This window comes from Biomphalaria glabrata, chromosome 16 (assembly GCF_947242115.1).
Source record: "Biomphalaria glabrata chromosome 16, xgBioGlab47.1, whole genome shotgun sequence".
Taxonomy (NCBI): domain Eukaryota; kingdom Metazoa; phylum Mollusca; class Gastropoda; family Planorbidae; genus Biomphalaria; species Biomphalaria glabrata.
Window position 1 is genome coordinate 20,649,344 of NC_074726.1, and position 13,871 is coordinate 20,663,214.

At 32.0% G+C, this 13,871-nt stretch overlaps 1 protein-coding gene across 1 annotated transcript; it reads right to left on the reverse strand.

Moving 5' to 3' along the window:
- Window positions 1-217: 217 nt before the first annotated feature.
- On the reverse strand, window positions 218-13,871 carry LOC106054277 (LETM1 domain-containing protein 1-like). The gene is made up of 9 exons (XM_056014683.1): window positions 13,732-13,871; window positions 7,904-8,079; window positions 6,603-6,715; window positions 4,833-4,912; window positions 3,418-3,604; window positions 3,040-3,141; window positions 2,369-2,503; window positions 2,121-2,217; window positions 218-1,027 (listed from the first exon to the last, which is right to left on the reverse strand). Exons 1-9 carry the CDS (start codon window positions 13,863-13,865, stop codon window positions 909-911), a joined length of 1,143 nt encoding a protein of 380 aa, XP_055870658.1. The 5' UTR covers window positions 13,866-13,871; the 3' UTR covers window positions 218-908.

Below are 13,871 nucleotides of genomic sequence, written 5' to 3' on the forward strand. Positions count from 1 at the left end.
ACAAGTAGTATACATATCTTCACAGTCAGATGTTAAGATTTACACTGATACTACAGCTCTACTATTTGCTCAGTCCCCTGGATGACAAAAGTGGTCATCATCAAACCATGATAGATGTACACTATATATATATATATATATATAATATATATATATATATATATATATATATAATATATATATATATATATATATATATATATATATATATATATATATATATATATATTATACAGGGCATTTTTTGTGACAGTATGTTGGCACCTTTTTAGATGAGGAGAAAAAAATTATGACTTTTCTTGTATTTTAATGTTTATTATTAATTTATTAGTAGATAAAGTTAGGCATTCCATCACTGAGTACCGGTACCTATTTTTTTTCCACATATATGTATATACAGCTCTACACTAGAATGTTACAAGGATCATATTTTAGTGTAAGAATAAAACCAACAGAGCCAGTATAGAATTCAAAGGAAATAAGCTGTAGGGGAATTGGGTAACACAGGGTCAAAAAGATAACCCACTATGGTATCAAGGTGTACAAAGTCTGTTACCTGTTACAAGTTGAGCTACATATTATCCAGTTGTGTTTTCTAGTTGGTAACAATTTTTTTTTGCTATTGAGATAATACACATTTCTACATTGTTGGATAAAAAAAACAAGACATGTAGTGCAACCAATATGTGCACAGCACAAACAGACGTGGTTACACTATAAACTCTAAAGTGTTTTTCTATCATCAAGTGTTGTAACTAGTCCTCTGTTTTAGTAGTACACTGATTTCTCAGACATGGCACGCTTACACCTCACTCAACGCTTTAGAACCAACCTTCAAGACACAATTTCACACTAGATCAGACAAACCCAAGACCTACGATTGTTTATCCTAGTCAAAACTATTTCTACTAATATTCATCAAGCTTTCCTCTTTTCACAATTGTTGAAGCTGGCATCAATGCTCTGTTGCTGGGAAGACCATAGCTCAGCAGTACAGGTAGATGTAACAATAAGGAAATACTTTTCTCTAAAAGAAAGAAAAGATTTACAAGAGCCATTTAGTTTCATGGAAATTTAAATTATAGACCTTAAGTGTTAGTTTTTAAAACACAAACAATATGATAACTAGAAACGCTACACTTAATAACCATAAACAACGCCAACACTATAACGCCAGATTCATGAGTGAATTTATTTACACACTTTGTTAACACACATGACACATAACATTCCAACATTCACTCCATTTGTCAAGGGGAATCATTCAAGAGACTCATATAAACATTGTCAACACAATATATCAAAAAAATATTTCAAATGTTTAAATGATCATTAAGACTATAACCAATAAAAGTGATTCTCTATGTTCAACTCATTGTCTTCAATCCACTGAGCACAGAGATGCACAATGATGAACAGGAATGAGAATTGTGTAGACTTAAGAAGCAGAGAAGAATGAGACTAACAAATAACAGTATTAATTAACAGTATTGGAGGCTAGGCCAGACTAGAGGTAAAACTGGTGTGGTCTTGGCATCAGGTCAGTTACAGAGAAGATATTGTGATAATGAATTGAGTGCCTTAAGTTTGTGTAAAAAGACTATGAGACATTAAAAGGAATTTGAAGCTAATTTTGTTCTTTGATATATAAGCATTCCCTCTCTTTGGCAGCATCAAATTATATTCCTAAACCACTCTGGCCCTATCACAGCTTGAAGTTGGAAGTTGACTATGTGTATGTGATGAAAAGCAAAGCAACATATCTAATGTTCTTGCCTAAAGGTCTAAGGAGTTTCTAGATTTTTTTTTCCTTGGTCAAACCATCAAGGTGCTATAGATTAAAAAGTAAACCTTGTGCAACAGTGTTCCTGAAAAAGCTAAGAATAACTTCATTGAACAATAAAATAAAAAGGGATGATCTGAAACAAAATATACTGAGAGAATGTTTACAATGAAACCTAATTTTATAACTTACTGGACAAAACCAAAACATGAAGACAGAACTATTTTTAGACAGAGTTGAAGTTCCAAAAATGAGAAAATATTCCCTAATAGAAAAATAAAATATGTAAGTTTCAAAAAGACCAAATTGAAAGAAAAACTGATGTAGGCCTACATACCATGAATTATTCCACTTATTTGCATCCAATTCTCTAAGTAGTGTATCTTCTCTTGTCGCTGTAAACCTGATGGGTTTAACCCTCGCCAACAGCAAGCCTACAAAATGTCAAATTATTTATTTTTTTACACTTAGGCTCTACATACAAACCAAGTAATATTTTCTTAGAATGATGTCAAGTATAAAGGCAAAGGAAATTTTAAAAAACATTACTGAAAAGAAAGGGAAATAAAAACAGTTCCTGTGTACCCTATTTAACTCCTCATCTGTCATGCTGCTGGTGCCTTCTCTTGCCATGGCAGTATCTATGTAATGAAGGAACAAGGCATCTTTTATTAACTTTTTATGTCTCAAAGACAAACTCAAGGCCTTGGCCAAATGGCGCTGAAAGAATAAGATGATCTTGTTTTAAAACTCATAAAGAAAACAGACCAGAAAGATTGTTGTCAGCCCAATTGTAAAGTAGAAAAAAATGACAAATTAGGGAATAGAAGCATAGGTGATTGTGGTGGCCAGATGGTAAAGCACTTGGCTTCCAAACCAAGGGGTCCCAGGTTCAAAACTATGTGAAGACTGGGATTTTTACTTTCAGGATTTTAAGGGAGCCCTTTAGTCCATCCAACTCTAATGGGTACCTGACAAATTAGTTGGGGAAAGTAAGGCAGCAGGTTGTTGTGCTGGACACATGACACCCTTGTTAACCATCAACCCTAGAAACAGATGACCTTTACATCATCTGCCCATTTCATCATAAGGTCTTAAAGGAGTACTTTACTTTTTACTTTATATTCAAACCCTAGATAACCACCCCATAATAATTCAAATGTTTGACACCACCTAACCATTAACATAAACTCCTACTGTAAAACAGCAAGCTAGATAATCATGAACATTTTTAAATTAGCATCTTGTCAGCTTACCAAATGTCGTATAGAAAGACAATCGGTGTGGAAAGGTTTTCCTTCAAATAAAGGAAGAAGTTCTTGAATTTCTGATTTCTTTAACAGAACATTAGTGTCTAGCTGTGTACAGAAGGGAATAAATCAAAATAGCAACATAACCATAAAAAAGACACGAATCAACATAATTTTGAAACTCTATTAACAGGGAGAAACTGATAAACAAAAATATACTTATAAAATACCATAAAGAATAAAGATTTATTTGAAGGAATATCTACAAATTACACTAAAAGATAATAATGTTCAGTTATAAGAACTGTGGGCACTCTAAGAGTGGCCAACAGACCTGGCATGGAGAAAACTAAATGATTCCTTATAATTAAATAAGTTTCTTACCTTGTTGATAATGCTTCTAACATAGTCCCTAGACTCCTTGTCCTGAATGTGCTGACTAAGTAAATGCATGTGATCCAGTATGTAGTCATAGTGCTTCAACTGTTTCGTCAAAGTAATTTTCCTAAACTCTTCTTTCTGAAGAGGAGTCCAAAAATGATGGGACAATAAGAAACGAGGAAACACATATCTGCAGAAACACAAAAATTGAATCTTTTATTTTCTATTGATATGAGACCCAGAGTCAATGCTGCTCAATGTAAGGATGTAAAAAAAATGCTGAATTTCGTTAAAAATTTAATGTATAAATGTGAAACTATTTTGTTCACTGTAAAGAAAAAAATAAAAATAAAATGAAATTAATGCAATATGAACTTATGAAAATATGATGCTATTCATGTGTAATTAGAAATAACAAGCCTCCTCAAGCTAATATACTAACCACTCTGCTAGCAAGGTGATTATGAAAATAGAAGATTGTATAGTTATCTATTGTTTGTTTTAAAAAACAAAACAAAAATTTAAATGCGACCTATAATTCAACTTATACCACCACTTCAGTTAAGTACAATTTCTTTCCCTAGTTCAAGATACCAAACAAAATAATTAATTACCAATAGTTTATTAACTAAATGCTTATTTTTTTAAATTGGTTCTTGTGTTGTCAGATAAAAGAAATAATTGTGCTAAATTTCTGCTTGATCAGAGTGTCAGAGAAATAATGTGTACAAACTTTTTACCAGACAGAGTGAGTTTGTACAAATTATTGCCAACCAGAAGCTCTTGAAGACTCTTTATTGTAGCAAATAAAAAAGGCTCATATCAAATAATATTTTTAAAAGCATTTATATTAGATCGTGACAGCTGTTTCAGCAAAAAATTTTAATGAAAAAGTACTTTTTTTCTTTAATTTCATTTTTAAACACTTCATAGTCATGGTTTAAAGTATTGCCCCTGTTGTCACAAGCCAAGACAAGAGACATGAACTATCGCATTTTGTTTACAAAGGAAGTCTTTCTGGTTCTAACTAGTAAGACCCACACCTACTAAAGTTAGCATAGGAAATTTCTGGATCACTCATTTATAGTATATTTAGAACCAGTGCTTTTTTTTTTAAAAAAAATAGGTGCTGGTACTCAGTGATTAGGTGCCAGTACTCAGTAGTTGATTGCCTAACTTTTAACTACTAAAAATTAATAATATTGCCTACTAAAAGTTAATAATATACATTAAAATACAAGAAAAGTAATAATTTTTTCAAAAGGTGACGGAACACCATACCGGTGCGTACCGCCACAAAAAAAAGCCCTGTTTAGAACTATCTGGAGACTAATGGAAGTATCCTGAAACACAGGACATTATTAAAAGGACAAAAAGGGAGACAAAAAGTATACTGAGAGAATTATTACACAACTTACGCTAAAGGGAAAACTATAGCTCCTCCTGGTGCAAAGGCTATAACAAAGATCAATCCCACAACTGGGAGGTCTGAAGAAAACTGAAGAGAAAAATAAAAGCAGGTTCTTAAATATAGCACCAACAAAAAAAAATTCTTAAAAAAAAAGCACCAAATCTTCTAAAGATATTCATTATTTTTTCTACAATTTTTCAGACAGCATAAAGGACACGAACAAGGAGAAGAGAAAACATCTATCAATAGCCATTACATGATAGTTCAATGAGGATCATAGACAAAATTACTTTGTAGCAGCCACAGGTTCATGTTTCATCAGAGCTCATTTCAATATCTTCAGCTTCTTTTCTAAAAGAATTGTGCTCTAGTGCTGCTGTTCTATGTTCCATGTCATGTTTCTCAATTAAAACTTGTGCTCTAGTGCTGCTGTTCTATGTTCCATGTCATGTTTCTCAATTAACAATTGTGCTCTAGTGCTGCTGTTCTATGTTCCATGTCATGTTTCTCAAATAACAATTGTGCTCTAGTGCTGCTGTTCTATGTTCCATGTCATGTTTCTCAATAACAATTGTGCTCTAGTGCTGCTGTTCTATGTTCCATGTCATGTTTCTCAATTAAAAATTGTGCTCTAGTGCTGCTGTTCTATGTTCCATGTCATGTTTCTCAATTAACAATTGTGCTCTAGTGCTGCTGTTCTATGTCATGTTTCTCAATTAACAATTGTGCTCTAGTGCTGCTGTTCTATGTTCCATGTCATGTTTCTCAATTAAAAATTGTGCTCTAGTGCTGCTGTTCTATGTTCCATGTCATGTTTCTCAATTAAAAATTGTGCTCTAGTGCTGCTGTTCTATGTCATGTTTATTGTTTATTCATCATTAGTTGCAGCACTAAAGCTTCAAATTAAATTTTTTTTGCTTCATTAATTGTCCCCACACTAAAATTGCACAACACTTCTACAGGTCTCCAAGGAATGTTGTCAATTTTGAACTAGGAACCAGCCCAACCACAGTCCCACTGATATACCTGGCATCATCATCATCACACTCCATTTAAGTGAGGGCTAGAGAGGCTTAAATCCTCTCTTGCAAAAGCTCTGGACAGAAACCCTGCTGTTTTGCGTAGTGCATACATGTCACCATATGGGTTGAAAATTTTTGGTCCCTAGACCTGTCAAGACGGAGATCAGCAAGTCTGGGGCAGTCAAAAAGAATATGAGACATGGTTTCCTTTTCTTCCTCGCAGCAGGGCACCGTGAATCAAAATTTGACCATAGCTAGAGCATGATGAAAACTTACAGCCTGCTTGGTGAGTGGTGTTAGCCCTCCCTGGTGGGCCAAGGAGTTCATGAAGAAGGTTGTCAAAAACTAATAATCTTTCTGCTATTTATGAGTAAGTTTAATTAACCAGCAATGAATTTGCTTGATGGATAATTTGCTAATAAAAAAAAAAAACAGCACTGTGAAAAATTAACATTTTCACACTGCCAGATGTAAACTAGAGGCATAGTAGCTGAGTCGTAAAGCACTTGGTTTCTAACCCGGAGGTCCCTTGTTTGAATCTCATGAAGACAGGGATTTTGAATTTATAGATTTTAAGGATACCCTTGACCCACCCATTGACTTTAGTTGAGGAAAGTAAATGCAGTTAATCATTATGCACCGTCACATAGAAACAGATGATATTTTACATCATCTGCCCTATACATCGCAAGGTCTGAAAGGAGTATTTTACTTATTTTATAAAGATATGAGAGCACCTCAAAATTTTTGCCTACCTGCCTGTATAACTCTAACTCTTTTCTTTTAAACTGTTGCAAACTTTCCCCTGACCACAACCTGGTAGACACTTTATAAAAATCTTTAGAGTCTGAGACAAATTCACTGATTCCTGGAAAAAATATCATCTTTATTGATTTATTTTTACAGTTTTTACACAACTAAATAACGAAAATCAAATATGTCAGAAGCTAGCCAGTAAAATCTCGTATTTATTGCATATGGAAAAGGAAAAAATATAGATCTATATATAAGCCAAAGCCATAGATCATCAATCAGTTATTCTCAGTTATGGGGGTCAATGAAAAAATAGGAAATTTTAATTTGTTACTAGGGGTAAACTAAGAATGGTCAACAGACTTGACAACTGGAGAAAAGTAATTGATTCCTAAAGGTATGGAAAAAAGCTGAATGTCTTCCACCTCCGATGCCTAAGGCGGATCTTTAAAATAAGGTGGCAAGATAAGATAACCAATGAGGAAGTGCTACGAAGTGCAGGATGCCAGGACATCCGCTCTGTTATCAGCAGAAGACGCCTTGGCTGGCTTGGCCACGTTCGTAGAATGCCAGTAGGTCGACTTCCACAAGATATTCTGTATGGCGATCTAATAGAAGGCAGGAGAGCCGCTGATCGCCCACATTTACGTTATACGGATGTATGCAAATGTGACATGAAGCTCTTCAAATTGACACTAGCAACTGGAAAAAAGTAGCACTGGACAGATCCACATGGAGAGAGAGCATAAAGGAAGGGTCTCTGATTGCAGATGCCATACACAACAGAAGCAGAAAGAAGGGTCAAAATGCAACAGCGCCTGGTGATCACAAATGCCCAACCTGCGATCGCAACTGTGTATCAAGGATTGGCCTCTTTAGTCACACAAGAAGTTGCAAAGGGAAAAGATGGTCTCTCGAGACGTAAAATGCCACAGGGGAAGAGGAGCATTTTATATTTTGTGTTATTATTGAACAGCTAAGCATTTTATATGATTAAAATCACCATCAGTCCATTTTTCCCAAATCAATCTTTTCTTTGTTTATTCATACAAATACGTTTTTACCAAGGTGAACTACATATATATGGTGCCAAATAAACTATCAAAATTTAAGAATTTTTTTTATATTTGACTGAATCTACTTATGTTAAATATTTGTTTATATGAAATTATGCTTGCTCTGTAAAAATAATTAACGTTTTTGAAACTAGCTAATGGCACATCAGCACAATTTAGACAATATCATCACTTTTCCTTTCTAAAGTTTGCGATAATTATTTTAATGACATCATCAATCTAGTTACCTGATTTAAATGTACGATAAACTTGAAAAGCACTTGGAATTCTTTTTTCCAACTTCCCAGATGAATTGGTGATAAATTGTATGAGCTTGTCAAAAAGGTATCGCTGTGGTCTAGCTGGAGCTTGAACTTTGTCTTCCTGAACTTGTTTCTCTTTCTGCTGATGGGTACAGTAATGACTGGAAGAAGACAAGGAATATCAAACAGATTATTACAAGAGTTTCAACATAACTTTTATCCCCTAAAAATTGTGAAAAGAAAGCTACGCATAAAATACAGTGCCTTCTCATTAATAAACTTTATTGTCCTTCCCACAACAGTAAAAACTGAAAAGATATCTCTGAGAAATCACTATCCCAGTGATCTAATTTTGGTAGAATAAGTGTGTTCATATTTTTATTTTTTGTGTTCGTATTTATGCATAGTTTGAGAACATCGTAATGATTTCATGTGAGGGGCTATGCCTGGGGATCTTAAAATTTAAATAATGTTAATATAGAATTAAAATCTGAGTTTATTGATGCCTAAATATAGAGACTGTCAGAAATAAATTATGGTGTCCGGAATCAAATAATGTGGGTCAAATGTGTCCGAAATAAATGAAAACACATGGCCTCTTTGACTTTAAATATAATAACAATAAGTTAGAGGAACAAATATAACTTATAAGTAGTCATCCTTATTCTCCTTTAACTAAAGAAGATTTTGATGCGTCATTTTCTTTTCTATGTCAAACCATTCGTCCATTGTAAAATAATGCGCTGTCAAAGTCAAACTTTCAAATTTGGGCCTATAGTATCTGTATAGGTGTCCGAATACGGAATAGCGTAAACTGCTCTATTATATTAATTATATATTTATATTATATTAGCTATGCGAAATTCCCGGATGTTGACAGTTTTACAATTGCGGGAAACCTGAGCGGCCATTTTTAATTTTTTTTTACTTTGAAAATTAGTGACAATGACTTTTTGCTTAATTAGTAAATAAAAAATGTTATTTAGGAATCCATATCGATTTTTTAGGTTTAAAATATACATTTTTAAATTAAAAAACTAAAAAAAAAAAAAAATAATAATTTAATGTAAATTTTTTTGGGGTTGAACTTGAGTGATAAAAATAGTTATTATTTGCAGAACTATTACAAGACTCGTATTGCTTCATTTACAAAAAAATATTGTATTTCGTGTAGATAATCCATTTTAACATAGTTCTAAATCATCTACATTGCTTTGTATGTCCAAGGTTTTTTTTTTCTCTTCATTTATGTGAGGTACCCAAAGTTCATTAATGTTAATATGGCGGCCAATGGGACTGACCTTGAATTTTTGCATTTACGTACACATCTTTGAATGAACAAATTGACACATTTTGTTCTATCATTATTTTTGTGTGTAGTATATGCATTTTTCTGTTACTTCTACATAAGATTTGAAATCTCTAGGCCCAAGGATTTTTAATAATAGCATTTCTGTCCTGCATGTAGTATCTACATTGCGAAAACAAAATAAGTTTCTAATTACAGTCACGTGACTACAGTGCACTAATTTGGCCTATTTTTTACTGTAGTCAGGTGTAAACAATAAAACATCTTCGTAATGAAAATGTTCTCTGGAATTCTAGATCTAGATTATAAGTATAGATTCTTCAGCCAGATCTACCTTAAGTGATAAGTAATAATCTATTGATTGCTCAAATGACTGCACAAATGTAGATTATAGATCTAATTTGTAGACTAATTAAATTTTAATTTATAAATCATAAATTGACATAGATCTAGATCTAATTAAATCTAATTATAATCATAGCTAGATGATAACTTCTTTTAACTAGATCTAGACTCTAGATCTAGATTAAAATTATAATAAATATAGAAAATAATTATAATTAATAGAATCTAAGAATCATATAGATAGAATGCCTTTCTTGCCTTGGGCCTTAGACTTATGACTTTTACTAAGTTATACTTAACTTATGGGCTTGGCCTTGAAAATACTAGGCCTAGATACTAGATCTAGAATAGATTCTAGATGAGTAGAGTCTAAGTGTAGACATTGTAGATATAAGTATAAGATATACTAGGTCTAGATCTGGTATCTTAGATCTAGATTAGATTGACTAGATTTATGAAGTTTTGAAATCAGATCTATTACTGGATCTAGACTTAGACTTAAGTTACAGTCAGTTACTGAGGACTGAGTGAGTTAGACTATTCTAAACAAGCTTTAGAAGACTTTAGCATCTAAAGTGACTAAAGAGCCTGCCTTTAGCCTTAGTGTAGACAGACTGTTGACTTTAAGTAACTATTCTAGACAAGCTTATGCTTAAGCTTAGACTTGACTTAGCCTTAGCCCTTGGGCAGGTCTTCGAGTAAAAATACTTTAATTTTTAATACTAAACTTTAGACTTTAGATCTAACTAGTCTTGTTTAGAAAGATAGATAGCAGATAGATAATATGCTAATTTAGATGGATTGAAAATAATCATCTAGATCTAGTAATGATATGCCTAATAAATATATCTAGATGTATTAAAAAGATAAGACTGTAATAAATCTAGTCCTAGAGTTAAGAGTAATTTATATAATCATAAAATAATTATTATCTATAAAAATCTTAGTCTAAAATAGTCTAAATTTACTATTTTTCTAGTTCTAGTCTTGTCACTATATTCTATGATCTATTTAGACTCAGTAGATACTCTAAAAAGTAAAAAAATAAAGTTTTCCCTTCAGACCTTGCGATCTATGGGGCAGATGATGTTACGGTCATCTGTTTCTTTGGCTAACGGTTAACAAGCAGGGTGTTATGTGACCAACTGCCTTTATTTTACCCAACTAAAGTCAGGTACCCATTAGAGTTGGGTGGACTCAAGGGCGTCCTAAAAATCCCGAAATTCAAAATCCCAGTCTTCATCTGGATTTGAACCCAAGACCTCAGGTTCGGAACCCAAGTGCTTAACCATTCAACCGCAGTGCCCCAGTATTTACTCTACTGTGATTTAAAAAAATAATCATTCAATGTGCAGATGTCTATCCTAGACTTTATAGATAGAAATATAGGAATAGGCAGTCTATATCCAGCTGTAAATCTAGATGCATATATATATATATATATATATATATATATATATATATATATATATATAATACACACAGACACGCTCATGCTACACAGATTAATTTCTGTTTATAAATATTGTTAATCTTCAATAAATCAATCAGTAACAGAGTTTAAAACAATAAGGTATATAAAGGAAAAAAAAATAATACCAGCAAATATAGGTATGTTTCGTAAAATGTTCAGCAATACAAGCTATTTACAAGACACTTAGATATCCAGCCTCGGACGAATATCAAATTTTACTATCTGGTCATATCAGGCTCTGGCCGAATATCAAATAGTACTATTCGGTGCACCATTAATATATATATATATATATATGTGTATATATATATATATATATATATATATGTTTGTGTGCTACTGTCCAAGTCTCCTTCGTCAGTTCATGTGTTGTTCTATATAGCTTTGTTTTAGTTTACTCTTCAGTTTTCATTTATTTCTTAATACATATATAAAATTGAATAAATTAAGAAAATAAAAAGAAAAAAAAACAAATCCCTTTTCAGATCTTGTGGTCTGTATGGCATGTGATGTATAAAACTAATTTCTGTGTCCAGCGCAACGACCAACTGTCTTTACTATTCCCCAACTAATGTCAGGTACACATTAGAGCTGGTTGGACTCATAGGTGCCCAAAGATACCAAAATTAAAAGTCCCAGTCTTCTCCAGGATTTAAACCTCAGGGGCCCTGGTTTTGGAAGCCAAGCTCAACCCTTAACCCTAACCCTTATCACTCAACCACCGCACCTTTACAAATTACTAATGCTTTAGCCAAAATGCATTTAAGATGATGAGATTTTAAAAAAATTACTTAAAACTTAGCTCAGGAGCTTACCCAACTCATGAAAAAGCAATAATTTAATGGTTTAAAGTGTGTCGTAAAGCATGACTATTACTATCATTCTAGATCTATCATACTATTATATTTTCAAGCCAGAAATGAGTTATATCTTGTTTGGTAATTTATAATAAAAGATTCGTATATAGAAATAAATTTCAATTTATATATTTGCGTTACCTAGTAATATGTAGCTTCATTATATATCATATTAACCCATCATCATATCCAGTGCCTTAATTACAAACTCATTATTTATCCCTCATCAATTACATCAACCTTCTTCAATACATTGCTTATACTTTCATCAAAAATAATAATCAATTGAATGTCTTCTGATTCACTTATAAGTTGGTGAGTGGGGCAACTTCCTCAGGTCCAGAGCATAAGGGGGGACCCGTGATAGAAGATTCCCTTGTTTCTCAATCATTTTTATGATGATTAAAGGCCACTAAATAATATTAGCACACTGGGGCAAAATCTTACAAGCTGCAAATTTATTACAAAACAGTACATAATGTAGTCAAGCAGCCAACAGTACACTAGCTACGTAAGGTACTATATTTTAGATGTTTGTAATAAAAAGGCTGACAGTATAGAGGGGGTTGAGCCAATAAGTGTGATCTGGAACAGTATATATAGTTTACGCTTACTGCTTCTTGGCCCATATATGGCACTGGCCTGGGGCAATAAGGTCATTCATTATTATATATCTTCAAATTTACATTTACACACACACAAAAATTAAACAAATTAATAAAATATATTTAAAAAGAAGTAAAAAAAACAAAACATCCTAAGCTTTTTTTTTTTAATTGGTTTTTTAGCTATCTGATAAACATTAAAGAAATGAAATATGTTTTTGTTCTATTTTCAGAAAACATTATCCTATGTTAACGCATCAAAAAATATGCTTTTTTTTTAAAGCTGTTTCACCTACAACAATAAACTATATATATTATTGTTTGGTAAATAACAATTGCTTCAATAATCTACAATTTAAACAAAAAAAAAAATAAAGCAAAATAAATATTTAATTGCAAAACAAAGCATTAAGATAATACCGGATAGTTAAGAAAATTAGAAAAAAAATTAATATAAATAAAATATTATACAACAAATGCTTTTAGTAGGCACATCCTATGCTTTTTTTTTTATATATATATATTTAGCTATGTAATAAAAATTAGCGAAAAGTTACGCATTTTTGTTCAATTTTCAGAAAACCTCATATAGTATGAACAAAAATGCGTTAAAAAAAAAAAATAAAATTAACTTCTTGAGCGTATAGATATAATCTATATATCATTGGAAAGCTCAGAACAAGTGCTTCCATAATGTATTATAAAGAATTTAAAAATCTAAAAATAAAATAATATTTTATTACAAAAATAAATTATAATAATGTCATTTTTAGTTGATTAAAAAAAGAAAAAAAAAAATCTGCAAATAAATTTTATAAAACAATTGGATAACTTAATTAAGCACATCCTAAGCTTTAATTTGATATATAGTTTTTATCAAAGTGATGAAAATTAGCGAAATGACATACACTTTAGTTCGATTTTTCAGAAAGTCTCACTTCCTGGGATTCCATTGCTTCAATGTATAAGTGAAAACGCGTCAAATTTTACAACATTTTTTTATCAATTGGACCTATATTAACATTCTATACCTCGTTGGAAAGCTCAGAACAAGATCTTTAATAATTTACTATTAAAATTAAAAAAATAAAATTTCACAAATTTTTATCACATAGCTAATTATATTATATTAAATTATAATATATATTTAATATATTTTAAATAAGAAAAGATCTAAGATTCTTATCTATCATGATCAAGGAAAATGGTAGATCTCGACCTACATATTCCAGTTACATACGATGTTAGGTCCAGCCAAACAAACGGAATTTAATCTAGATCTACAAGTAGTGTAGGTTAAGACGACTTTCCAACTTCGGTGACCCTTTACGATCATTTCGTAGATGGGGGCTGCCATTTGTAA

Coding starts and splice junctions, on each gene's coding strand:
- LOC106054277 (XM_056014683.1), bottom strand. CDS start 13,865: ATGGCAGCCCCCATCTACGAAATGATCGTAAAGGGTCACCGAAGTTGG. Junction 3,605..4,832: donor GCTATAGTTTTCCCTTTAGC/GTAAGTTGTGTA, acceptor GTGTTTCTGCAG/ATATGTGTTTCCTCGTTTCT. Junction 2,218..2,368: donor CAGATGAGGAGTTAAATAGG/GTACACAGGAAC, acceptor GACATTTTGTAG/GCTTGCTGTTGGCGAGGGTT.